The sequence below is a fragment of the Ambystoma mexicanum genome, chromosome 8, assembly GCF_040938575.1.
Source record: "Ambystoma mexicanum isolate Mex_15411 chromosome 8, UKY_AmexF1_1, whole genome shotgun sequence".
Taxonomy (NCBI): Eukaryota; Metazoa; Chordata; class Amphibia; order Caudata; family Ambystomatidae; genus Ambystoma; species Ambystoma mexicanum.
The window spans coordinates 1,456,596,019-1,456,621,172 of NC_090929.1; the positions used below are offsets into that span (position 1 = coordinate 1,456,596,019).

General features: G+C 46.3%; 1 protein-coding gene across 2 annotated transcripts in view; it reads left to right on the forward strand.

Moving 5' to 3' along the window:
* Window positions 1-24,833, forward strand: part of LOC138473107 (zona pellucida sperm-binding protein 2-like) — an 895,281-nt gene extending 870,448 nt beyond the window's left edge. The window contains exons 16-18 of one of the 2 annotated variants that reach the window (XM_069611626.1): window positions 12,223-12,316; window positions 12,405-12,491; window positions 24,662-24,833. In XM_069611626.1, the coding sequence (XP_069467727.1) occupies window positions 12,223-12,316; window positions 12,405-12,491; window positions 24,662-24,810 (330 nt within the window). In that variant the 3' untranslated portion in view covers window positions 24,811-24,833. Of the gene's footprint in view, window positions 1-12,222; window positions 12,317-12,404; window positions 12,492-15,577; window positions 15,748-24,661 lie in introns of those variants that run through there. The other variant, XM_069611625.1, reaches the window with a different exon arrangement.
* Window positions 24,834-25,154: the final 321 nt, after the last annotated feature.

Below are 25,154 nucleotides of genomic sequence, written 5' to 3' on the forward strand. Positions count from 1 at the left end.
ATCGTTGAGCCATGCTGTTTCGCAGATCGAATCATTGAAACATTGAAGATTATTCCCAGATATCTAATGGATTTTACGGTGCTTGAACAATTATTTTCAATTGTCCATTTAAAATGTTTTGTCTTTGTTTGAGAATCCTGCTCCAATACACATGATCTTTGTTTTTTCAGTATTTAGAGTCGGATCATTCATGTGAAGATGGTCATTGAGACCATCCAAAAGATGTTGTAGACCAATCTGAGTTAGTTTGGTCAATCAGCACTATATTGTCTGCGTAAATAAGACAATTGATGTATGATATGGCATTTGTAACGCGCGAGTATGTATGTACCGTTTATCTTCGGGGGAAAGCTGTGGGCTGATGCAAGCCATGCAAGCAAGTCCGCTATAAATAGTTTGAGAAAAGAAAAGATCCGTGGCCAAGGGGAAGCCTTCTTTGACTCCCTTGAACGTCGATCTAGGCGGGGTCAAATCACCTTGATTATTCACTCTTATTTGAATAGTTGTGTTGGTGTGTAGGGCTTTGATTGGTTCTAGAAGTTGAGCTGGGCAGTTCCATAATAAAAGTTTATCCCATAGATTTTCACAGCTGATGGCATCAAACGCCTGACGCAGGTCAACAAATGCAAAGAATATTTTTGTCTTTGACTCTAGGGCGTTTAGTTTTAGGATGTTCAGTAGGGTAAGATTTACTTCTACACCTACATTCGCTGTGAGACAAGTTTGTCGAGTCTGTTAGCCTTGCTTCAGCTGCCCATGCAACTAAATTCTGTCGAAGATAAGAGCCAAAAAAATGTCCAATATTGTCAAGTAAGGCTATAGGACGATAGTTAGCCGGATCGTGTCTACGCCCTTTTTTGTAGATCGGTACTACAATTGCTATTGACCATGAGGATGGTATAGTCATGGTTTTGCACACTTTCTTAAATAGACATTCAATAAATTTGGCCCATTTCTGTTTCTTTAACATGATAGAAATTAGGTCAGCGCCTGCTGCTCTTGAGCTTTTTAATTTTTGGATAGCTAGTTCAATGTCTTTGCTTGATGGTGCTATATCCCATGCTGTTGCAGAATATTCTACTTTTTCCGGAACTTTATGATTTGGATTCTCATATGCTGTTTTAAAATATTCAACCCAGGTCCCACTGGGAATCTAATTTAAAGTGAAAGGTATACATTTTGAGATTCCGGTGTTTAAGATCGCCCATATGTCACTCGTATTTTTGGTGATCAACAACTTAAGCATAGTTTCTGTGCGATTTTGTTCAATTATCACGGCATGAGATCTGAGCCCGTGACGGTATAACTGGCGTCGTTCTGACTTTTCTTGATGTCATGTCCGAGAGGCACTTTAACCTCTTTATCGATCGAAGATCTTTTCTTAGTGCCTTTTTTGCCTGTGCAATTTCATAGCTAAACAGATTCATGGGAGTATGCCCTATTCTAGAATGTAGCCGTGTCGTCATGCAATCTATTAACAAGGGTGAGTATTCAACATTGTTCGATTGGATAAGGCCAAGGCACAATTTTTGAATTAAAATGTTTGTTGTCAGGCGGTTTACTGCTGCATTTATTGATAGTGGGACTTCGTGTCTATCGGGTGGTTTGCCTCCTTCAAATTCGCAAACAAGACGTAGCAAATCATGATCGCTGTTTTCCATCGAAATTACATGAAGTGAAACACACTTTCAAAGACATTTCATGAAGCCCAAATGTAGTCCTAGGTGTTACTACTGTGCGGTCCTCTCCAAGTTGGATTGCAAGGCTGGTCAACATTGGAGTTTCCATTGACTATATGGCAGTTCCGTAGTGCAAGAGCTTGTGACCAAGATTCACCTCTCAGAGCTACTGCAGTCTCAGGTAGCTGTCGAATTATGTTTTCAGAATCCTATTTAAACCAGCTGCAGTTAAGATCTCCACAAATTAGTATTAGATAAATTGTTGTAGGACAATGTAGATTCATCGATTAAATTTGTTACTGCATTGATGAAGGTCTTTGATGTGATCATTACAGGATTCCAATATCCGTTGACCAATAGTAGATGGGATTTCACGGTCAGATTAGAGGAATCAATTTGCAGAAGAATTCCTTGTACAAACGGATTTGGATTGAATGACGCAATAGGAGTCAGTCAGTTATGAATTTTCAATAGCATGATTAAACCTGAGAATGGACAACCTCTATTGTTTTTTCCTGCAGGGTTTAGGAAAGTGGTGCAACCGTCGCGTGTCGGCGGATCGCGCAACCAGGTTTCTTGCAAACAAATTGCAAGAACACCATCTATCGGTTCTGTGAAATGATTGAATAAATGTGTAAATTCACGTGTTCCCTGACAACACTATCTGTTCAGAAGTAGGCCGTGTCCATCATGGTTAGTGGTAAGTTCTGTAGGAAGATTGATTGCCATTTCTGCGTCCTGCCACTTTCTGTTGATTTCCAAGACCTCTCCGAGATTCCTGGGGGAAAGTCAATGATTTTCGCAACGAAGCACATCGATGTTCATTTGCTTCTGCATAGTTTCTTTCATGAGAAGGAAGTTGATCATTATGAGTTATTGACTCAAGTTCCAAGATGATATCAAATCCAAAAAAGATTAGCTCTTCAATTGCATGCAATAACACATTTTCTACTGCAGAGGAGCTGATATGTAGCAGTACCTGATCGGAAGTTTTCTCTGTTGGGTACTCCACAATTTTAATATCTGACGAGATTGATCGTAGTTGAGGTATACAGGCGAATAGTTTCAAAACATTTGCTCTATTTAAGTTGACCTCATTTTCATCAGTATGAATATTTTATAAGCAGAGTTTCCATAGGCACGAGTTTTTATTTGAACTGTCGTTGAAACCTTTTTCCGCTGATTCAAAGTTTGTTTTGGATTGAGCTTGGAACCTAAAGTTAAGGATTGAGCCGACCAAGCTTTACCATTTCCTTTGTTTGGAATGTCACTGTTTTGATTGTAAAGAAACTTTTGCGTTCTTGTGCTTTTCATCTCGTAATTGAGAAGTTCCAGATTCATGGTAATTTATAGAAGATGCAAGTGAGTCGTCTACTTCAGTTGAATATGTTGACAAATTACATAAGTCGACAAGTTCTGCAGCAATGGAGCTAGAAATACTTTTTTCGTCACTCTAGACAACGACGTTTTGCAGATTGCTTGGTTTGTTGAGAACAATTTTCTTTGCCCAAGTTTGGCGTGGGTACTGAATCTGGGACTTTCCATGTTGAGCCTGGTTTGCAAGCAGGCCTGTTTTTTTTGTTGGAGTAGTTATGTTTTGAATACATTTTTTTTCAAATTTTGACGGGCATTCTTTTGAAGTTTGTTTTTTGGTCCTTGCTTTGGTGCCTTTTTGTAGACTTTTTGCAGCATTGATGAATTTTTAGTCATGGCAATGGTTTTTGCACGGCCACTAAAGATGTTAAATGAATTTTGAGGGTTGCTATGTTTTTCGCCGGTTTCATCATGTGCAAAAAGCTGAGTAGAACTAGGATTACTTGGCAGTGATTGAGCAAGTGCCAAGGTGGATTTAGGATACATTAAATTGCTTGTTGCAGTAGAACTTGGAGATAAACCACTCTTGGTTGTCGTCCGTGTAGCTTTGTCGCTAGATGAAGCAGCAGAGTTCCAAATAGAATGCGAAACATCGTGAGTTGTTACAGAATGGTTTGAAGAGGGCTGGAGCTGCAAGTTCACAAGGCTAGTGATGCTGGCGTGTGACTGGATGCTGGTAGACCCCCCCCCCCCCCTTATAGTTGACGAGGGCGAATTGGGGCGTTCCCTTCTTTTCTTCATGGGTGACATTTTTTCGCATCCAATGCACGGTCTCTAGGAGGCCTTCAATTAAGGTATTAGTTTGGCAGTGATGCCGAGCAGCCACATCACTCAAGCGGTCCTGCCAACGAGTTGAAATATCTGCATCCCTTTCAATTTTCGCTTGCAGAGCTCCGTTGAAAAGTTCAAGTTTTTCAATTTTTTTGGACTCGATTAGACCACATTGCGTCTTGGACACTGATTGCGCCATTTAGGGATTCATACAGTTTTGTGAAAGGAGCAAGCGCAATTGAAGAAGCTGCTATAACATTGCTGTGAAGATGGGTTAATGCTTCTACAGAGATACTCAGTTAAGGAACAGGAGGAACTGTGGATCAATTTTCGATTGAAGTGCGTACAATCTGAATCCAACTGTGAAGGTGTTGGAGATTTCTGGCTTGAAAGGGGGCCTGTGCCTCGCCAAACAGCTTTTTGTTTTCGCATGTAGAATGCTTGCGTTTGTTGACCGAAATGGTGGTTCTTTTGTTGTTGAGTGAATTAATTGTGACTCTAGCTCAACTACACGTTGTAGTCGTCTTGCTCTAGCAATTGAGCTTAGATCTGCATTGCCAGGATATGGAGCTGGGCTGAGTATGCTAGTTTGAGCAGTCGTTAATTTTGCATTGTCGGAGGTCATTTCTGAAATTTCCAGGAGGCGTGATTCTGCCACCTCTAAAGCTTGGGTCCCATTTGCACTGGGGGGTGTAAATTCCATTACATCGGCAAGCTTAAACAACTCAACACTAGTGCCACTTTGAAACACTGCCCCCTGCTTTGTTGGAATCTGCAGAGGGTTGATATGGTGTTGAATGGGAGCACATTCAAAGTTCTGATTTGCCGTTAGTTTGTTAGTGGAGATTTGTGCTTTTGTACTTGGAAGACACATTAGCTCTGCGTCACTGACCAGAAATAAAGGGTTTAATGTGTGAGTGGAAAGGTCAGGACCTATGGTTGTTCCCGACGTCACGCGTTCTTGGGATGATGGAAAATCGAAGGTCGGTTCAGCATTCACAATGCCGCACTGGTTGCCTGAATCGGCCATAGAAGCTGAGAAAATCATTGTGCTTAACACAGGCTCAATCGAAGGAAACAATGCAGATGTGTGTTACGTCAATACTTAGGGTGTGGTGAGGTTTTGTAGGGACTGAAGATGGCAGAGGTGTGGACGCAGCACCGGGGCCAAAGTTCGCCAGGGATCCGTCGACGTCCGACCCAGTCTGCCTTTGATGGATTTCTTTAACCAATTGGTTGACAGCACAATCAGTGTCAATTTCATGTTCTGACGTGTTGGAGCCGGTGTTTTCAAATGCAAAACGACTCTGGTTCGCCGTGGTAACCCAGCATGTGTTTCATGAAGATCAGGGATTACTGAAGATTGCGTGGGAGAGGGGAACAAGTGGAGATCAACTTGCACACTTCTTGCTTACCTTGGACCCCTCGGTGCCTTTCATCACAGTCCACGGGTTGATAATCCGCCGGTGCTGCAGAGTTTTAATTCGAGTCTGGGGGCCTTCTGCGGTTAGTGTTTTTTACACAATAAAGGAGAGCAGAAGGCAGGCAGGGCAAGGGAAAAAGGGCGAGGGGTGGAGGAGCGGACTGGGGCACACTGGGACTCTGCACCTGGACTGCGCTCCGCGTGTAGAGGGAGTATTTGAACACAAAGTTGATGAAAATAGAAACAGGACTGAACGTAGTGCAGCTCCTCTCACCACAAGTAAATCCAAGAGACTGGGGCAGACTGGGACTCTGCACCTGGACTCCGCGCCTAGGATATTCGTCCCTTCTCCCTTAGGGGGAGCCACCCCATTTGAGGTTAGGTAGGTGAGTCTGCTAAGCAAAATCCTCCCGGGGGGGAGGGGACAAGGACTCCCATTCCCATAGAGAACATAATGTATGCCAGATATTATCTGGTCAAATGGGAGTCTGTAATACTGATAATAAATCTATGTGGCTCAAAATAATACGGTCGCCGCCTCTCTGCTTGGCTCAAGGTAATGATGAACTTTACCCCTGATCGACAACCTGTGGTGAACGTTGCACACTCCCTCATTACAGGAGCCAGAATAAAGGGCTAATGGCCCTTGTGTGAAGGAGAATCCACACGCAGAGGCAAGACTCCAACTTGTGATACAAAGACAAGTGGCAGAGCCGTGCTACACAACCGAGCCAGCTGTGGCATGGCGAGGCGAATGCCGAAGAGAGAAGCCACCACCCTGATAGAGAGAATTACTGCGGCTGAGTTGCCAAGATATACGAAAGCAAAACATACCGGGAGGTGTGACCACACAGAGGACGTTTTGGACCTGATGCCTGCGAACGAACGCTGCAACCAGGGACCGAGGGAGGAGTGAATCCTCTCCTCCCAACAAGCCAGCAGAAGGGCGAGAGAACGAGCAGAGTACGAATTGCTCGTATCCAGTCTGGAAGATTGGCAGCCGAGCAGGACACTGATGCTGCCTAAGATGCATACCCACACTGGAGCAGGCCCTGCACCGCAGAAGGTACATGGGTTGCCTATGTCAAGGGGGAATGGAGCGAACTAAGTGAAGTACAGGTCACAGAGGGCCAGAGAGAGACTGAATGAGAAGAGTTACGAGAGCCTGAGAAACTTGCGAATAAACCTCCAGAAGGGTCACAAACACACAAGAGCTGAGAGAACCACAATTAGAAAAAAGGGGGTTACAGATACCGTAGAGCGTAGTGAAGTATTAGGACTAAAACCCAAGGGATCCAGGGATGCCCAAGCAAGAAAACAAAGTCTGAAGGGGAGAAAGGGTAGTACGGTGTGAGGCAGAATCATATGCAGTACCCTTAGGGAACACTACATACAATTAAGACTACAAGTGATGGTACAATTTCACCTTTGGTACAAGCCTGTACTACACAGTAAAGTGGTAGCGATGGCCTAGCAGCCAGACTTATCTCGAGAGCAAATGAGCAGTAGTAGAGATTACACAAAGGACTACAATTACTGTGACTCAAACACTGACTCAAGGTTTCTGGTTAAAACATGTAAGTACATTTATTTTTAAACCATCTGTTTACAAAACTCTTCACTTCTATTAAATAAAACCACACTCTAAATATATTATACACAACCATTTCCTCTTGTTCAGGTCAATTCAAGGGAAGTACATTAGAATTTGACAGACCAGTGTTTCGAAACAAAGACTTTACTGTGGGTTAATACGCGATCACTTTTTGACAGTAATGACAGTTCGGTCTTAGGAAAATAACACGTACCCGCGAGAAGAAATACACCCGAAGTCACACACTTAGCCCATAGAATTAAAACATGGGAATAGTAGATAAAAATCCTAGGCAATCATGTTGTCAAGGCAATAGAATCAGAGGACATTTCCTAAGAGGTAAATAAAAGTCAATGGGCCTGCGCCAATGTCAAATAGAGCTGGGGCTCTGTTGTCGAGGATCACACGGTTAGAACAGTTCACGATTGAAGTTTGCCAGGAGAACTAGGTATTATCAAAGGGAAGCAAAAGTTATAAGACAGAAGGAAGAAAGGACAAGCATTTGGAAAGGAAGGGTTCACCCCGATTCCTCAAGGTCGGACGTAGAGAACGACCAAATGGACACAGTACCTTATTCGGATGAAGAAAGCTGGTGTTACGGCAGTTGTTCCTGGTAGTTCCTGCAGACTCACGGTTCCTGAAGCTTCAGTCGTGGGGACAAAGACGTCGTCTGGAGTGATCTGCACTAACCAGGGATGAGGCCAGCAGCAGCAAAGCAACGATGAATAAAAGGTGCGCTCCTTAAAAACAGGAGAGGGATCTTCTGATGGCTATCCGGACCACCATAGCTGTGTGCAGCGATTTCGACCCAGAAGAGGATTCTCTGGCTTTTGAAGGTGAGCTGGTTGATCCCACCAGGCTCAAGGGAAGAAGACTCCGGACAAGATCTAATGTCGTCGAAGGGTAGATATCTCAGGACTGCAGCAGAGCTTCACGGGGGATCCAGGAGTTGCAGCAGCCGTCTTCTCTGCTTCTCTTCGGTTCTTGTAGTTCCAGTGGCGATTGACTTCCAGCTCAAGAGTCCTGCCTTTTATGCCAAAATCCCCTATTCACACAGCCTTGCTGTCAATCACACAGCAGGGGGGTTGTTCGGCCCGGACAACCACCTCAGCCAAATGACAGAGTGAGACTTGGGTCTCCAAGGAGACCTTGTGCAGGGGGTTACTAAACCCCTCCCTCAGTCAGCCCACCTAGACACCCAGACGCCAAAGGAGGGCTTCTGTGCAGAAGCCCGCTAAAGGACAGCAAACAAAGAAACCAAACCTGGTTTGGCGTGAAAAGCAAACCAAGACCTTTCCAACACGAAATGGCGAAAAACTACGCTAGGACCCAAGATAAAAACGATATGGGTAACAGGTTTTATGTTCAAGTCCATCACCACAGCCAGAACATTAACACGGGAATCCGTGTAAAAATGATAGTAACCACTGCCACCAGCCATGTTGAGTTGGGAAGGGGGACACAAAGTGCCCCTTTAGTTACAGAAGGACAGGGGAAAGATATTCCCCTCCAGTACTCCATTGTAAGATGGTTTGTACTGGATCTGTATTTTTGAAGGACTAGTAAAGCGAATGGTGACTTTACATGTTTCTGGGGGACAGTAGTCATCCCCAGAAACGGAGTTCTCGAGGGAAGTCTAAAAGACATCCCTGTGTCACTGCACTCAAGGTGCTGTGCGACACACAAGTAAAAAGATGATGTCTAGGGAGTTGGTGACACCATCGCCCCTGAGCACAAAAAGTACAACACATCCAAATAAACACATTGTAAGAGTGGGAAAAAGGCTCATTCTTACCAGGTGGAAACAATTGACCCCAGAAATCCAGCAAAGTTGCCGAGGGACTCCCTAGGTAAGGGAAATTAGCCATAAATGAGAATTCTCCCTAACATACGGAAGCCTGAGAGACTCAGAGGATAAACCTCGAAGGGGTCACGAAAACCCACAAGAACTGATGGAAACACAACTAGAAGAGAGTGGTTACCGATACCGGGGATCTAAGTGAAGTATTGGGACAATAAAGCATGCAAAGAAGAGACACCAGGGGATACCAGAGGCACCCAAAACCGGAATCTAGTGGTGGAGAGAAATAAGGGTATCGGGGAAATATTCCCCCATTTAAAGAACTTTGGACATTTTGGGTTTTCTCGAACTCAAGACTTTGATTATTGAACTTTGGAAAAATGAAGTACTTTGATAAACTTCACTGAACTGTGGAATAAGGAGCACTTTTAAATTGAAAAATCCTGAAATCAGGAGAGATTCTACTGACCAGAGTGTAGGGCCCTCCACCCAATTTTCTTTATTTTATATTTGGCTCCAAGTAGCAGGGCTGGTTTATTGGATAGGTTGGGATGGAGGCTATTTTTCTTTCGAGTGTTGAGGAGCACCTTAGTTTAGTTTGATGCGAAGTGAACTTGCATTTAGCAATGGGGTTAGTGAGGCGTTTTCCTTTTTAAGTTGAATACACATACTTAAAGTATGTCCTCTGGTCGAGTCCTTCTTGTGACTTGCCATATCTTCTAGGGTGCATGTACAGGCGAGGTGTCCTAGCCGTGCGTGGAATGAATCAATGGGTTTGTGAGCCCTTTGCTACGCATGGCGATGCTGGATTGGCTTCGGGATTCAAGTAATCCGCCAGTATCGTTCTTGTAGCTGTATTTGAATTATTTGAGGGTGTGTTTGGAAAATTGTATGCACGTTGATCCCTGTGTAGAATAGTAGGGATGGTGTTCTTGGTTCATCAACTAGTCCGGGTGTTACCACTATAGGGGCCATTTTGGGCCTAATGATGGGGGCCAACAATGCCTCAAACTCTTGAATTGGGGTTGTCAAGGAAGGTGTCTGGTTAGAGGCCTTGGGGTAGTGGGCTGAGGCGGCATGGCATTACCTCAGTCTTTCATCCCTCCCTCATCTGCCAGGTGTCCAACCTTTATTGCCTGTGTATCATGTGGGGTGTTCTCGCCTGGGTACAGGCACCAAGGATAATCTGCATGCGCAAGATAAATGGGAACTGACTGTCAGCTAGTCTTCGTAACTTTCCCGCCTGTGTGCCGGAAGACTTCATCCATTCAAATGGTGACGAGATTCCTAGTCCCCACGTGCAGGAGTGCGTACTGTTCACTTGGACAGACGAAGCATAGCCTCTTTGGCGCGTCGGCCTGGTGTCATTCATTTCAGAATATCACAGGAGAGGATACAAAGCTAGATGGAGGAAGGGGAAAGTGACCGACATAGAGGGGAGAACGAGTGACAGATAAGGAATTTATACAAATGAGGGCGGGATATGCCAGAAGAATGAAAGGAGTCTACTGGAACAAAATGAGAGCCTGAGGTAGAGGACTAGTGAGGGTTTAATAGAATGAGATCCAAGCGTAATGGAAAGGCACATTACACATAAAAAGGACTACTTGCAAATGCCACCCTTGCGCGTTTCCCCTGCTTTCCTTCCCCAGCCCACCTGCCCGTCCATTAGCCTTCCCATCGCACCCCATTGGCTTCACTAGCTACTGCGAGCAGATTAACAGCTGAGGCCACCCCTGTACTCCACTTTAGCTCAGGAGTACAGTTGAGTGTTGTGCCTGCTCGCCCAAGACCCTCCATTTTTGTTTTTGCCTGTGTCCTTACTTTCTTTTTCTCCTTTGGCGACCTTGCACAGCGTTGGTGCCGTATCCCCTGCTTTCCTTCCCCAGTCTACCTGCCTACCCATTAGCCCTCCCCTTGCACCCCATTGGTTTCTGGAATACTTTGTTCTGACCTACCAGTGCAGCCCACTGCCCCTGCAGCCCTGTCTGCCAAGGGCCTGAGGAAAAAGGCAGCTCCTACAGAAGCAGCTCCAGTTTGTGATTGCCAGTGATCGCCGAGGGAAGCAGGAAGGCTGCAGCTGTCAATCTGCAGCGACTGACAAGTTTAGTGTGGTGCGAGCAGGACGTGCAGCAATCGCTGCACTCAACTAAACTGCCCCACCTCTCTAAATTCCCTTAGTTCACTACCACCCAAAAGATCCCATATAAACAAATCATCTGTCTCCCACACCCAGACAAACTGTTGCTTAGCCATATCTTGCATCTAGGTGAACTGTTAGTTAACAATATCTTGCATCATTAGCATTGTATTAGTCTTTACTGTACTCCATTAACTACCGCAGTCGTCTCATTTCCCAATTCCCTACTCGCCAGGCACCCGGCCTACTCTTTGCTTATCAATCATAGTCAGCATTTACCCCACTTGTATAAGGTAGCCTTTCTGAATTTAGCCTGAATGTGTAAGGGTACCAAACGTTTCTTTGAGTCAATTGGGTTAGTCAGCCACAGTTTACATTTTGGCCAGCTATGGATGGGGTAAAATTGTGAATATTAGCTTGTTGCATCTCGACAGAATTGTGAATATTAGCTTGCGTCACATCTAGACAGAATTGTGACGATTAGCCTGAGTGACTTCTAGATATAATTGTGAAGATTAGCATGTGTTACTTCTAGATGGAATTGTGGATGACATGTCCCATCTAGATAATGCCACGAACCAACCCCACTAATAAAAAAAAAATAACTCACTGCACTGCATACACCTCTCATACTCTGAACTACACACAACCATACCTCTAAAGCTCAACAAACCGCACACACTTCACTACACCCCAACAACAAAACAAACACACAGCCTCGCAGAACAGCAAATGTAGGCTACCAACCGAAAATTGCACCTAAACTCAGCCAACGGTGTAAACTGAACTGAATGCTGCCCACAGTACATCACAGCTCTTGCGCCCCTTCCCACTCAGTTCTACTAACTTACCCTATGCTCTTACTTTTCAGATCTGCCAGAGTGCTGGTGGACCACTGCGGTGGTGACGGTGTGTGGTATAAATATCCTTTAACATAACAAATGAGTGCATTGGATGGTGTAACTGGGGTACTAAAGTCTGCGCTTGCAGAGCCCTCGAGTTTCCCACGGTTATGTGTGAGAAGGCCACTCAGTCCTGTTTTTCCTTTTGAATCCTGGGAGTTGTAGTTTCCCTTAATTTCAAATGGGAAATAAAAAACAAGTCCCAGAATTCAAGGGCAATCAAACTGTCTGGATGGCCTTCTCAGTTATGGCCACGGGAAAATGGAGCTTTGCGCTTAGTATAAGGCCAATGCCTTTTGACGTGAGGTTCCATGTTGTATATGGTTAACAATACCTTAGTTCAGTAGAAGTGCTTCTGAAACCAAAAGTTGCACTGGGCCTGTCCTATTTCATGATCAAGTTCAAAACGTAACATTTGTCTGCTCTTACACCTTAATGCCATTACACTACTAAGCAAGATGAGCACATTTTAAATGTTTTAAACACATCAAATCATTGCACGTTGCTGTAGGGTAATTTCCCCTTTCCACCTTTTTAGGTTTATTTCCATTGTACTGCATTGATATGCAACACATTGGCTCCAGATTCGCCCATCTGCACCAAGGTCTGCCCCCGCTCACGCAGAAGACGAGGTAATCGGTGTCGAATTGCTTTCAAATGCACAATACGGTGTAGGATCCTGCAAAACAAGTGCACTGAAATTACTTTTTCTTGCAACAGGAATCTCGTTGAGATTAAAAGAAAACTTGGCGAGCTTGCCTGGTCCTGTGATGTGCGAAAGGTCCGAATATTCTGGAAAGAGTAAAGGTAGATAATCCACTTCCATGACCATAGTATCTGGAATAGAATTATTGGGGGGCAGGGGGTTTCCGGTTATCTGGAAAGGCCGTTCTTTAATTTGGTGCACATTGTGGATGCAATGGCAAAGCTAGTGAATTCAGATTTTTGTCTGACTCAGTGGTTACTTTACATTTCCACGGATGGTCTGATTCTTGTGGCTGGTGAATGTTCTAAACATACCTTGTGTGGTTGGGACTGTCCTCGTATATTGGAATATACGAACAAGGCTGATCAAGTTTTTTTGAAATGTGGCCACTGAGACAAATATCAAAAAGTTTGCAAAAGCAAGTGCTTGTGTAAATGTGTGCAATGCCACTCCTAGTTTTGCTACTTCCTGATACGTTTTTTTTTTAATTTGTAGCCATCTGAATTCAAGGTTTAATGTCTTTTTTGCGTGTTACGTTTCACAGCCTACTTTTAAAAGTGATATTTGTAAGCACTTTAAGTTTAGAATTGCTAGGAGCAACCCACATTCCTCAACTACTTTGTTGGACTGCTGCAAGTATGTTCCTTTGAGAATACTTAAAGCAGTTTAAGGAAACGTGTGTTGAGCAAATGATTTCTGTAAAGTTTTGTAACTTGGGTTGCTGTAGTTTAGAACCTTAAACTGGAACGTCAAGCCTTTTAACCCATCAGTCGTTTTTTTTAAAGAAGTATAACCCACTTGTGTGGTGGTTTCTCAAGGCATGGGACACCAGGTACAAACGTTTCTGCCAAACTAGTGCACATATGCAACCACGTAGCCTGTACAGGGAAAGGCCCACCCTAATACTGGAGGTATGAAATCTCAAGCAGGACTTGTGGCACTTGCAACCAGCTTTCAGAAAGGCCTGGCTCCTATACCGATCCAAGCAGCATTACAATAGTTTCTGTTCAATCACCAGCAAGGCTGCACAACAGACTAGATAAGGGGTCTGTAACCTGCAGCTCTTCAGGTGTTTTAGACTACGACTTCACCCACCTCTGACTATGCTGGTTTGGGGTAATGGGACAAGGAGTTCAAAACATCTGGCCAGCCAAAGGTTAGTCCCCTTTAGCCCTTGGAACCCCACCTAGCAAATGCACACCACTCCTTGCCATACTGCAGACCCTTTGCCAAACTGCAGACCCCTCAATCTACCCCAAAAACTTTATTTATTTTAATTTTTGTATTTGTAGAGCGCACTACAGCCCATGGACATCAAGGCGCTATGAGGAGACCTAAGAAGGCTTGATTCAGTGTTACAGAAATGCAGCCCAGCAGAATATTACTTAGTACAAATTGTTTTGTTACATAGTCAATTGTTTCGTTACATAATACATTTGAACATTACATAGATGCAGACAATAGAGATGCATAAAGTATGAAGTAAAACCCGATCAAACAGAGCCTAGTCTTGATGGCCTTCCGGAATGCTGCATGAGTCAATCATCCTGATCTGGGCCGTGAGGGTATTCCAGAAGGTTGCGGCCATAGTTGGGAAGCTGGTGCCACCTGCACGAACTGTGTTGGGAGGAACAGTGATTCAATTGGAGTAGGCCACTCTAGGTCTAGATGATGTGTGTCTGATGATCCTTTGTGATAGGTAGGGAGGGGGCAGGTCGTGGAGATATTTGTGTCAAGGCAAGGGTTTTCAAGACAATACTTCCCTTGATGGGGAGCCAGTGCATCTGCCTACTAACCCCGTAGATCTGGTCCCTCCGTGAGATGCCCATTGCGGCCCTTAAGGCATTGTTCTGAGCTAGTTGAATTTGGCAAGATTCTTGTGGGAGGTCCCAAGAAAGAGGGCATTGCAGTAGTCGAACCTTGAGCCTATGATGGCCCTAGCAATGTTGATGTACTTTGATCTACCATGCTCCTCCATATTTTCACAGCAAGATTGAACTGGTCACATCACATCAGATGTTACCTGTGGCACAGCAGAGGTCGAGAATTGCCCTTACTGCTGCTCCTGCTTCCACATTGGAATCCCACTTAGAGCCCCCATGATCCCAACTCCCACCAGCTGCAGACAGCACACAGCACACATCTGCCTCCTGTGAAGACATCATGAAGCAAGGCGGACAACAGTCTTAAAGTTCAAAATAAAATACCTTATTAAATCAAATGTCAGAATGGTAGAAGGCCTAACTTGCCCTGTGCTAAGGTGGGATTTCCCTACCTGAACGAAACTAAGGTAGGTCTGGGTCAAAGAGTTCAACTGTGTCCAAGCCATATAATTACCCTCATAACTAAAGCTAAACAATATGTAGGGATGTCTATAATAAAAGAAATGGTGTTTAACTGAAAGTTCTGGGCTTCTTCCAGCTCTCAGCTCTTTCAGCTTCCCTTCCCCAAGTGTAAAAGTTCCACCAAAGTCTCAAGATTACCTTTCTCAAGTTCAAGGGGATACACGTCCAAACAATCCTCAGGGTTTCCGTCCCCAAGTTCCAAGCAACACAGTTCAAAACAAAAAAGTCTTGAGGCTCCATTCTCAAGATAACGTGCAGTTCCTCAAGTCTCAGAGTTCCTTTCCCCAAGACTTAACTTCGCCAATTATATTTGTCAAGTCTTTTCACAAACTTTACCACCACTCAAGGTCGACCTGTGCTCTTCATTAGCTTATTTCACAATGTCCTTGGTTTTCAGCATTCAGGGGTCACTGGTCTAGGCGCATTTGTCAGACCGAACGGTGCACCCATCACAGGTCGCACAACCGGAATCCCCGGGTTCTGCAAACCACACAGGTTCTTCAGTATTTGTCCCTGTGTAACAAGTAGCATTCACTCATTTCCTCTTTGTCAGCCTCTGCCATCACATGTCCCACACCTTTTGCCAGTCTATGGTCTTGCTGCACTGTATTCACTCATATAATTTCCCTTTGAGGGGGTTTTGTGCGCACACCACTTTTCTTTGACACTCTTAACATGGCCACCTTGGCTGTCCTCTTTATTTTCTTGACCCATGAAGTATTACATTCAGTATTCAATATACTTAGCATCAGGGTTTTATTGAATTTGATGTTACATGTGTTGCTTAACAAGTTTCCATTCAGTGCAGTATTTAATATGCACTTGTTTTGCTTACTTTCGAGGACCGATACTACTTTACGGTCCACTAGGAGCGCCCCGGTCTTCACACGCCCTCCCGACACTCGCCGGCTCTCTGCGTCTCCTTCTGGCAACTCCCTCTACATCTTCTATGTTTCTGAAGCTGGGATGTACACCTTTCCGAGCTGCGCTCGCCTGAGGTGTTTCTCTCTGCATGCTGGCAATTTAAACGCCACTTCATGGACGTGGGCGATGTCCTCCATCTGGCTTTCTCGCAGCTCCTGCTGCTTGCTTTCTGTCATGGAATCACCCAGACCTTTGTCAAGTACATGTTCAACTTGCTTTGGACCCGGCAAGTCCTCTGGGATATCTGCTGGCGTCCTGGCTCCTTCTCTGGTCCCACCACAGCTGCCTCCTCTCAAACAAGGTCCCCTGCTGGCCTCTCCAATACAGGCCTCCCTGTTGCTCTCTATTCTGCTCCACTGATCTCCCTCTAGACACCTGAAGCCCCTTGACAGGCTGCAGGCGTGGATACCTCATTAGACTTGCCTGACCATAATTAAAAGGACATGCCTCACCCTCACCACTTGTCAGGCATCTTCCTCGTCCCAGTACTAAAGTGGTGAAATGGTGTAGTGTTAATTACTCTTAGTTGCCTCTTCAGCGTCCCAGAACTGTCAAGTTTCACATGTGGGGAAATGAGGGGAGCAGCGTTATAGTAACCCGTAAAGGTGGGGCAAGGGTTTGGTTGGTCCTCAATAGGAACAGGGGGATACCATGTCTCTCCGGTAGACACCTCACTCCCAATCTCGGAGGACCTGCCACCCAGGTGATCCTCCCTCGCTTCTCCATCCCCAGAGTCAGGATCCAAGAGCGATGGCCTTTCCCTGGCCAGCTGAGCAGAGTATCGATGGGGGCTGGGGGGGTGTTGGGAGTAGAGTATGGTATTGTTTATTTATGAAGCGCCCATACACAGGCAGTGTTTCAAAGCGCTCAAGGAGGGTGGGAAAATGGGGGGCGGGTGGGCGTCGCTCAGAGCCCTTGAAATTCTGAGACGATAATAGTCTGCACAGGCAGAGAAAGTGTGTAAAATACATTTAACAGTTTGAGATGCTGCAAGTAGGCCTGGCAGTGATTCTGCAGTTTTACCAGTACAATAAGGGGTGAAGACAAGGGAGAACAGACATACGAAGTTCAGGCACGGTGCATACGGATCGTGCACAGACGCTCAGAGGGGGAGGGCCAAGTGCACATGGTCAGTGGAGACTGCGGTAAGTGCAGAGAGAGCCACTCTCTTGGGTTATTTCTTAAGTGCAGTGGGTGTGGGTGGGGAGTAAGGCCCTGAGGCAAGTGCGAAAGAGGACTGGCTGGGGTGCCAGGGACCTGTGAGACTGAGGTACAGCAGGCGGCTAGTCAGCAAGCTGTAAGGAAGAGGAGGGGCGAGGGGAAGAGCAGAAAACTAGGTTAGCAGGGTAGAGGGAGAGAGAAGGAAGAGAAGAGGAAGGTCTTGAAACCCTCAGGTTTCTCACACTCCACATTACTATTCCCCTGCTTCCTTCAACTTCTTTAAACAGGACCACTCCGGTGGTGTTAGTGTGCGGTACAAATGACCTTTAACATTAACATCAACCTCCATGATCCATTCCCCCCCCAATGGTGCAAAAAAAGATAGATTCACCTGGCACTCACCCTTTGCACACCCAACAGTGCTATCACCACCTCAGAGAACACATCACGACTCAGTGTGCTCTTGAACTGCAACCACGGTCTACAAAATATACTTCCCCAATTGAGACATCCCTAGTTGACGTCCAGTGCCCTAAATAATTGCAGGACCCCACCTCATCCTGGATGCAAACATTGTCCCTCGCCTTTCTCCTTATCCCTTCACCAAATTCACATAAGCGTACCTCCACAGCAATCCTGTTTATTTCTGACAATCCACAAAATAAGCAAATTCATTTACAATCATGTGAAATTATGGTTTGTGTAGGTTAATACTAGACTGTTGCAGGACATTGCTCTGTTTTTTTTTTTTATAAATATATTTTTATTTTATTTTAAATGAAAACAGTACAAAACAAACTTGTGGCATTATGTACAATAGGACAATTGACACTTAAGAAAACACAACACTGCACACCCCCCCCGCCCCCCCAAGAGCTTATCGACAGGGTAGTTCTGTATCGACCTGGAGTGGCCGGGTGTCTTCCTCCTCCGAGGCAGTAGGTTCCCCTTGCACCCCAAACAGACCAGTAACTAACAACCTCCAGGCTACTAGGTTGCCCACATCCTCCTCCCCGCATTTACTGCATGCCTCTTGCCAGACCATGGTTTCAGCTTCCGCCCATTTTAGCACATCCCTCCACCACATCTCTATCCTGGGTTTGTAGCATTGCTTCCAGTTCATGGCTATCCTCCTCTTAGCGAGTATATACGCTAGGTCTCTCAGTTTCCCCAGATGTCTGGTGTTCTTCGGTCTGGGGAACCCCCCCTAGGAGGCAAGCCCAGGCCGTGCCAATGCTTATCGGGACCCCTTTGTCTGCTAACTTCTGTGACACTTCTCCCCAGAAGACTTCGATTACTGGGCAGGACCAGAACATATGCGTCATGTCCGCGTCCTCCTCGTTACATTTCGGACATGCTTGTCTGCCTGTGTTCGCAAACTTAGCTATCCTTTTGGGGGTCATGTACGCTCTGTGCGTAATATATAGTTGGATTTGCTGTAATCTAGCATTTCTGGACACCTTTTTATGATATCCCTTAGCCCGTTCCCACATCCCATCAGTCATCTGAGTCCCCACCTCCGTTTCCCATTCTAGTCTCAAATCCATCAGGTTCTTTCCCACCCGGGACATCACCACCTCATACAATCTGGAAATCTCATGTCCGCCCTCTGATATATCATATATCATGTCAATCAGGGCGTCCGGATCCTCCGCTAACACCGTCTCAGGCCAAGATTTTCGGATAATCCGTACCAACCTGAGGTATGTAACGTATTGGCCCCCATGTAACCCAGTCTCCTCTTCTAGGTCTGCAAAATCCTTGATGGCCCCATCCTGCCATATATCTCCTAACGTGGCCAACCCAACCGATTCCCAGTATATTCTGATCATTTTCCTAAGTTGGCTATCCCCCGCAGTCAAGGCGACCAGTGGCACTTGCGGCGAACACGGGTCCAGGCTTTCCAGTAGCCGACATGCTCTACGCCACATTCTCCACCCAAGTAACAGCATGCCAGGGCGAAGATTTAAGTCCTGTCTAGGGACCCAGATGATCTCCTTCAAGTAAAACGGGGTGCAATCTGTCCCAACCAACCTAGACTCGGGAGATTCCTCATCAGAGAGCCACTGTGTAACATATTGCAATTGGCTCGCTACATAATAGGCCTCAAAATGTGGTAATTTGATCCCTCCTTTATCGTAAAAGTTTTGCAGCTTCCACAGTGCCACTCGGTTGCGAGTGCCGTGCCATAGGAAGTCCCTGCACATACTGTCAAGTTTGGTAAAGAACTTCCTAGGTATTAAGTATGGTATGTTGTTGAAGAAATGCAACAGTCTAGGCAGGACAACCATTTTAAGCAACGCCCCCCGCCCTATCATCGCCAGCGGCAGCTTCTCCCAAAATCGCATGGACGCACGGATTTTATCCACAGCAACTGCAGTATTGTGCAGATGTTCGTTTACCACAGTATGATGTATGTCTATTCCGAGGTATCGGAAGGACTTGGTTGCCCAAGGCACGGGTAATACCGGTAAGCGTTCCGTGGGGACCCTCGAATAATACCCTAGGGGGAACATGCTCGACTTGCCGGGATTAACCGCTATGCCGGACAATTCGGCATACTTCTGCATGACCTCCAAAACATACTGGAGGTTCTCCTCTGGATATTTTAGGTACAGCAGCAAGTCATCGGCATATAGGGATATCAAGTGGCTCTCTCCTCCCACCTCGATGCCCACCAGGTCATATTGCTATCTAAGATATACCGCTAAGGGTTCCAGGGCCAATATGTATAACATCGGGGACCAAGGACATCCTTGCCTAGTACCCCTACCTAGGCGCCACTTATCGGATATCACCGATCCCGTGCGCACCCTAGCCGTTGGCTGGCTATACAGCAGCCTCGCCCATCTGATATAGCCTGGCCCGAACCCGTATTCCCCCAGGACCGCGAACAGCCACGGCCACCTCACCGAATCAAATGCCTTGACTGCGTCTAAGGAGATCACTGCCATTACCTCATCTCTTCTGTTCCCTTCTTCGATCACATGGTGGAGCCGCCTATGATTATGTTTATATTCCTGCCAGGGACATAACCTGTCTGATCCGAGTGTATCAGTCTGCCGATGACCTTGCGTAGCCTGTCCGCCAGGACCGCTGTCAGGATCTTACTGTCTTGGTTCAACATCGACAGCGGTCTGTACGACCCACAGTGTTTCGGCTTTGTTAGGCTTGGGTAGCGGCACGATCAGCGCCTCTCTGAGCGTGTCCGGCAATCGGCCTCCCTCAAATCATACATTATACATCTCCAGCATAGGGGGGGAGTATCTCTGCGCTATATGTTTTGTAGAACTCACTCGGGAGTCCATCAGTGCCCGGGGTCTTGCAAGTAGGCAGCCGTTTCACCACCTCTTCCAGTTCATCTAGCGTAATGGGACCATCTAACTCCTCCCTTTCCTCTGCACTAATTCTAGGCAATTCCATATCTTCCAGTGTGTCCCTGATTTTATCCAGATTGTCTTCCCCTTTGTCCTCATACAGCGCTTTATAATAATCTAAGAAAGCAGCGTTAACCTCTTCCTGAGTGTGAGCCTCCTCCCCATTTTCCCTTTCTATCATCATGATCGGGCCCTAGGGGTTTCCCCTCTTATAAAGCCATGCCCGTAGGCGACCAGTTTTGTCACCGCCTGCATGCTGCCTCTCCACGTATTTCCTGTAGTTGAGGTCACAAAGCCGCTCCCAAAGTTCCGAGCATCGTTGCTGTAATTCGATTACTAGGTCTGTGTCCCCCCCGCTCTGGTACATTCACGCTCCAATTCTTTCTCCACTTTCTCCAGCTCAGCTAGAACCCCCCCTGAAGGCCCTTTGATTTGGAAATAGCGTCGCCCCTCAATACCACCTTGAAGGCCTCCCAAAGTGTACTAGCCCAATCTACACTGCCCGTGTTCTCCTCAAAGTACCTTATAATCGCCTCTCTAATATCCTCTCTGAAGACCAGGTCTCTGAGCGCCTCCGCTCGAAGGCGCCATGTTGGTATCCGCCCTCTGGGGCGGCCATATTGCCAGGCCATCACCAAGGGCGAATGGTCCGACAGGACCTTCGCTCTGTATTCAATCTGAGTAGTTGCTATCGCCACTTCTGGCGTGGCAAAGAAATAGTCTAGTCTCGTATGCAACTGTTGAGGGGCCCAATAATGAGAGTACTGCAAGGCAGTGGGGTGTTTCAATCTCCAGACATCTTCTAGTCCAAAATGGTCTAATAGTACCCGTAAAGCCCTAGCCGCCGGGGTGGGCCTGTCCACTTTACTGTCGGACCTATCTATCTTGGGGTCAAGAACACAGTTGAAGTCCCCCCCCCCCAGATAATCGGTTCCTCTGCGTACGGGCCCAGGCGTGTACATAAAGTCCTGAAGTATATAGCAGTATTCTGGTTGGGGGCATATGTATTAATAATACTCAGTCCTCTGTTCTCAATCAGTGCCCTTAGTATTACCAGCCTACCCTCCGTGTCTACCTCCTCTCGTACAATTCTGAGTGGGACATGCAGGGCCACCCAGATCAGCACACCCCTAGCATAGGCCGAGTACGGGGAGCCCACCACCGTGCCACCCCATTTTTTCTTTACAAGGTCTAGTTTATGTTGAGTCAGGTGCGTTTCTTGTAGCAGGGCAATGTCGATCTTCTGTCGTTTAAGATACAACATGACTTTATTTCTTTTCAGGTAATTATTGAGTCCGCGGACGTTCCAGGTGGCAATCTTAAGGTCACCCATGGCAATTATGTGTCTTCCCACCCCATTTGCAGGAACCTCCAGCAGTTCGCATGACACAGAAGGCGTCCCACTGCAGCCACTCCGCGAATAAGCTCATTCCCCAACTAACTACACACACAACCAAACCCCAACTCACTTTCCCCTCCCTCACCCGCCCTCCCCCCCAACACCACACACCCCAACTGTTGCCCAGCTTCAACAACAGAGCTCAGGCACCCCCACATCTAGTTCCGCAATCACCGATCAGTGCACAGAGCCCAGTAGGGTGAGGTCGCCCTAATGGCCACCTAAGCTATTGTGGAGAAAGAGTATCGCTCCATGGGGCTCCCGTTCGATAATAATCCCAGTGTTTGCGACAAACAGTACAACCAACTGACCTTCCATACCGAAGGTTCCGAACCGACTATAATCAAGTCTCAAAGTCCCTGAGTCGCGCCATCTTGCGACGCCATTTTACGCCTTCCGCAGCTCCTCAGAGTCTTTCTGGGGCCGGTCCGCCGATTCCTGGGGGCACCCCTGTGTGTCGAGCCACTCCATGGCGTCCTCTGGGGTCTCGAAAAATAAAGTTTTATGCGCCTGTATAACCTTCAGTTTTGCAGGGTAAAGCAACATATATTTATAACCTGCCTCCCTCAGCCTCAGTTTCACAGTCCCAAAATTCATGCGGCTCCGCTGCACAGCTAGAGTATAATCCGGATACGCCGTGATGTTTGCTGCTCCTCTTTTGATCGTGCCTCCTTTTCGAAAATGTTCCAATATTCTTTCCCGATCGCGGTAGTTGAGAATTTTGGCAATGATGGGTCTAGGCGGGTTTCCGGGAGGCGGCCTCCTCGTTAAGGCTCTATGCGCTCTTTCCACTGCGAAGCCTTGGGATAAGGCCCCTCCGGGTATCTCCTGCAGTAACATGGTCTCAACAAAGTCTGTAGGGTCACGGCCCTCTGTCCCCTCTGGTAGGCCCACAATGCGGATATTGTTGCGACGGGCTCGTCCTTCCGCCTCCTCCGCTCTACTTTCCAAGTTGCCCACCCTTTGAATTAGGGTGTGCAGTTTTGCCTTGTGGGTGGCGCAGTCCGCCGTATTCGGGCCAACTTCTTTTTCCAGGGACTCTGTGCGCTCTGCCAGAACCCTAACGTCCTGTCTCAGCAGATTGACGTCCTCCTGGACCTCCCCAACTTTGAGGTCCAATGCCGTTTTTAATTCAGAGACAGCCAGTTCTAGTTTCGACTCCCAGGCTGCTCTCAGGTCCACAATCGCCGCCAGGATTTCTTGATTAGAGCTCGAAGGCGTCGCGCCACCCACGGCCGATGCATCTTTATTCTTGGTGGCGTCCGGGCCCGGGGACGTCTTGGTGAAGTCGTCCAGCGTGGGCTGTTTCGCCTTGGGTCGCACTGCCTTACTTGACATGATTCTGGGGATGTGCAGGTCTTCCGAATGATGAGTGGGCGCACTGCACGCTGGCCTGGTTAGGTCTTCCCGCTACTCTTTTCTATTCCGTCTCGGGCCTATGTCGGCCATTTTGAGTCGCCCTTTGTCCTCAACGTCTCTCGACTTTTCTTCTCCAATCTTCGCCGCCGTAGCTTCTATGTCCTCCAAAAGTTGACAGTGCATAGGTAGCACTTTCACACGCTGGCATGCGTATCGTCGGTATTCAATAAGCAGTCGCACCGCACTAATTTGCCCGGATCTGTTCAGGATCTCGGGAGCTCCGCTGGAACGCGTTCTCCTACATGGCTCTCGTAGCCACGCCCCAGGACATTGCTCTGTTAACGGCAAATTAAGTGTGCCTTTAGCTCCGATGTTTTTTTCACAAGCTCCTGAGACGCAGTGTTGATGAAGTGACTGGTATCCCGTATGTCTACCAAGGGTTCTTATGTTGTCGCGTAGGCTTAATAATCACTGGCTAGAGGTTGCAGTGGGCAAGTGTAAGTTGATATGCTTGTGTATTAAACAAGGTAAATGTATTAAATTACACCCAGAACACTTCCTGCAATTAGCAGAAGGAAACCATCCGCTCCCAAACAGTGTACTTAATGCCGGCTTGTAAAGTGTAAAATGAATGCCACATGTCACTTATGATTTGAATTTCATATTTTCAGTCTTCAGTTGGAAGCCGTATGCCCTTCCAGAATAGAGAAGCAGTGTCCCTTACAAAAGATGAAAACCACGCATAGCAAGAAGTAATGCTATGAAGAAATCAATGCTACTTTCACGAAACAACCAATCCGAATAATGCACTAAATGTTTGTTCATCTTCCTTCAGATACAGCACCTACAGAAAACTGTTCTCATCTTAGAATTGAGCCTACTCTTGTTCATAAGACCTTCGTTATGATAACATTCATGTGCATGTACAGTTGTCAAGAACTATTTCAAACCTTTGCTTTAAAGCGTGAAAGGCTCTTACATAGCGGGACATGCTATAGACTGGTCTTCGTCAGATACTAGAGTTCCATTCGCATGGTTGGGCCATGCAGCACATGTGATTAACATATTACCAGCGAAAACCCAACTTAATTCTTATGCAACAGATCCTGGCAATCGGTTGATCCGGAAGAACTATTTATTTTGTCAAATGCAGTCACAGAAAGGGGTCCTTTTCCACAGACAATTTAGCATTTTATATTTCTGGCATAAAGGGCCTCCGTTACTTTAAAAACATACATAGCCACATCTACGATTGAGACAAAAGACTGGACTCTGCTGCTTAAGTTAAAACCCGGCCACAGTACTGCATCAGTACACAGAGCTAAATTTAATATCACAATTTTTATTGTGAGGATATAAACTGTCATATCTTAAACCTTATTTTTCTTGAAGGTAGCTTGCACAAAAGGCCTCCTTTCCGAGAGGATCAGTACAGCAAGACAAAAGCAAGGAGGGCAAAGACCATGCCAACATGTCCACATACCCCTTTCTTTTTGTGCTGCCATCTCTCAAGATTGCCTTAGCGTGTACTTCACATAGGGCATGACTCGTGTCTCACTGTATGCTGTGTGCTCTGTGGGATACTTAAAATTGTCTGCTTTGGGCCAGAAGGAAGTAACTGAAGGACCAGGTCATTAGTGCTCTGGCTTTTTCATTGTTGCTTTAAACATCAACCACTTAATGTTTTCTTTATTGTTTTACTGCAGGTCCCATCGTGATTCCAGTCGATGAATTCCCTACACATTTCAATGAGACTGCCTTATCCATGGTTGTGATTGCGCTGATCTGTGTTGTAGTGGTGTACATTGGTTTGAGGTGTAGATCTACAGCAAACAGCATTGTTCTTGTAAAATAAATGGGAATAAACATTGGATGCAAGCTTCAGGCCTAGTTTATTTCCCCTGCCCATATGCCAAGAGGTTGGTTAGCGATCAGGCTATAGTATGCATTTGTAGCTCTGCTTAATGTATGCTGGAGATCTGATTATTGGAATCCAATCGTGTGTCTGGTGTACTATGGTACTTCCTTCAATGAACCATGATCAGAATATCCTGTTGGGTGGGTTTAATACACCAGTCTAAAGCCATACAATTCCTTGGTACAATAATGGCCACAATAGGTAGGGGTCGATTTTACTCATCCAAATAAAGGTCCGACATGTGTGTATGTTTTATGGGTTGTTTTAGGTGAGGAACAGCT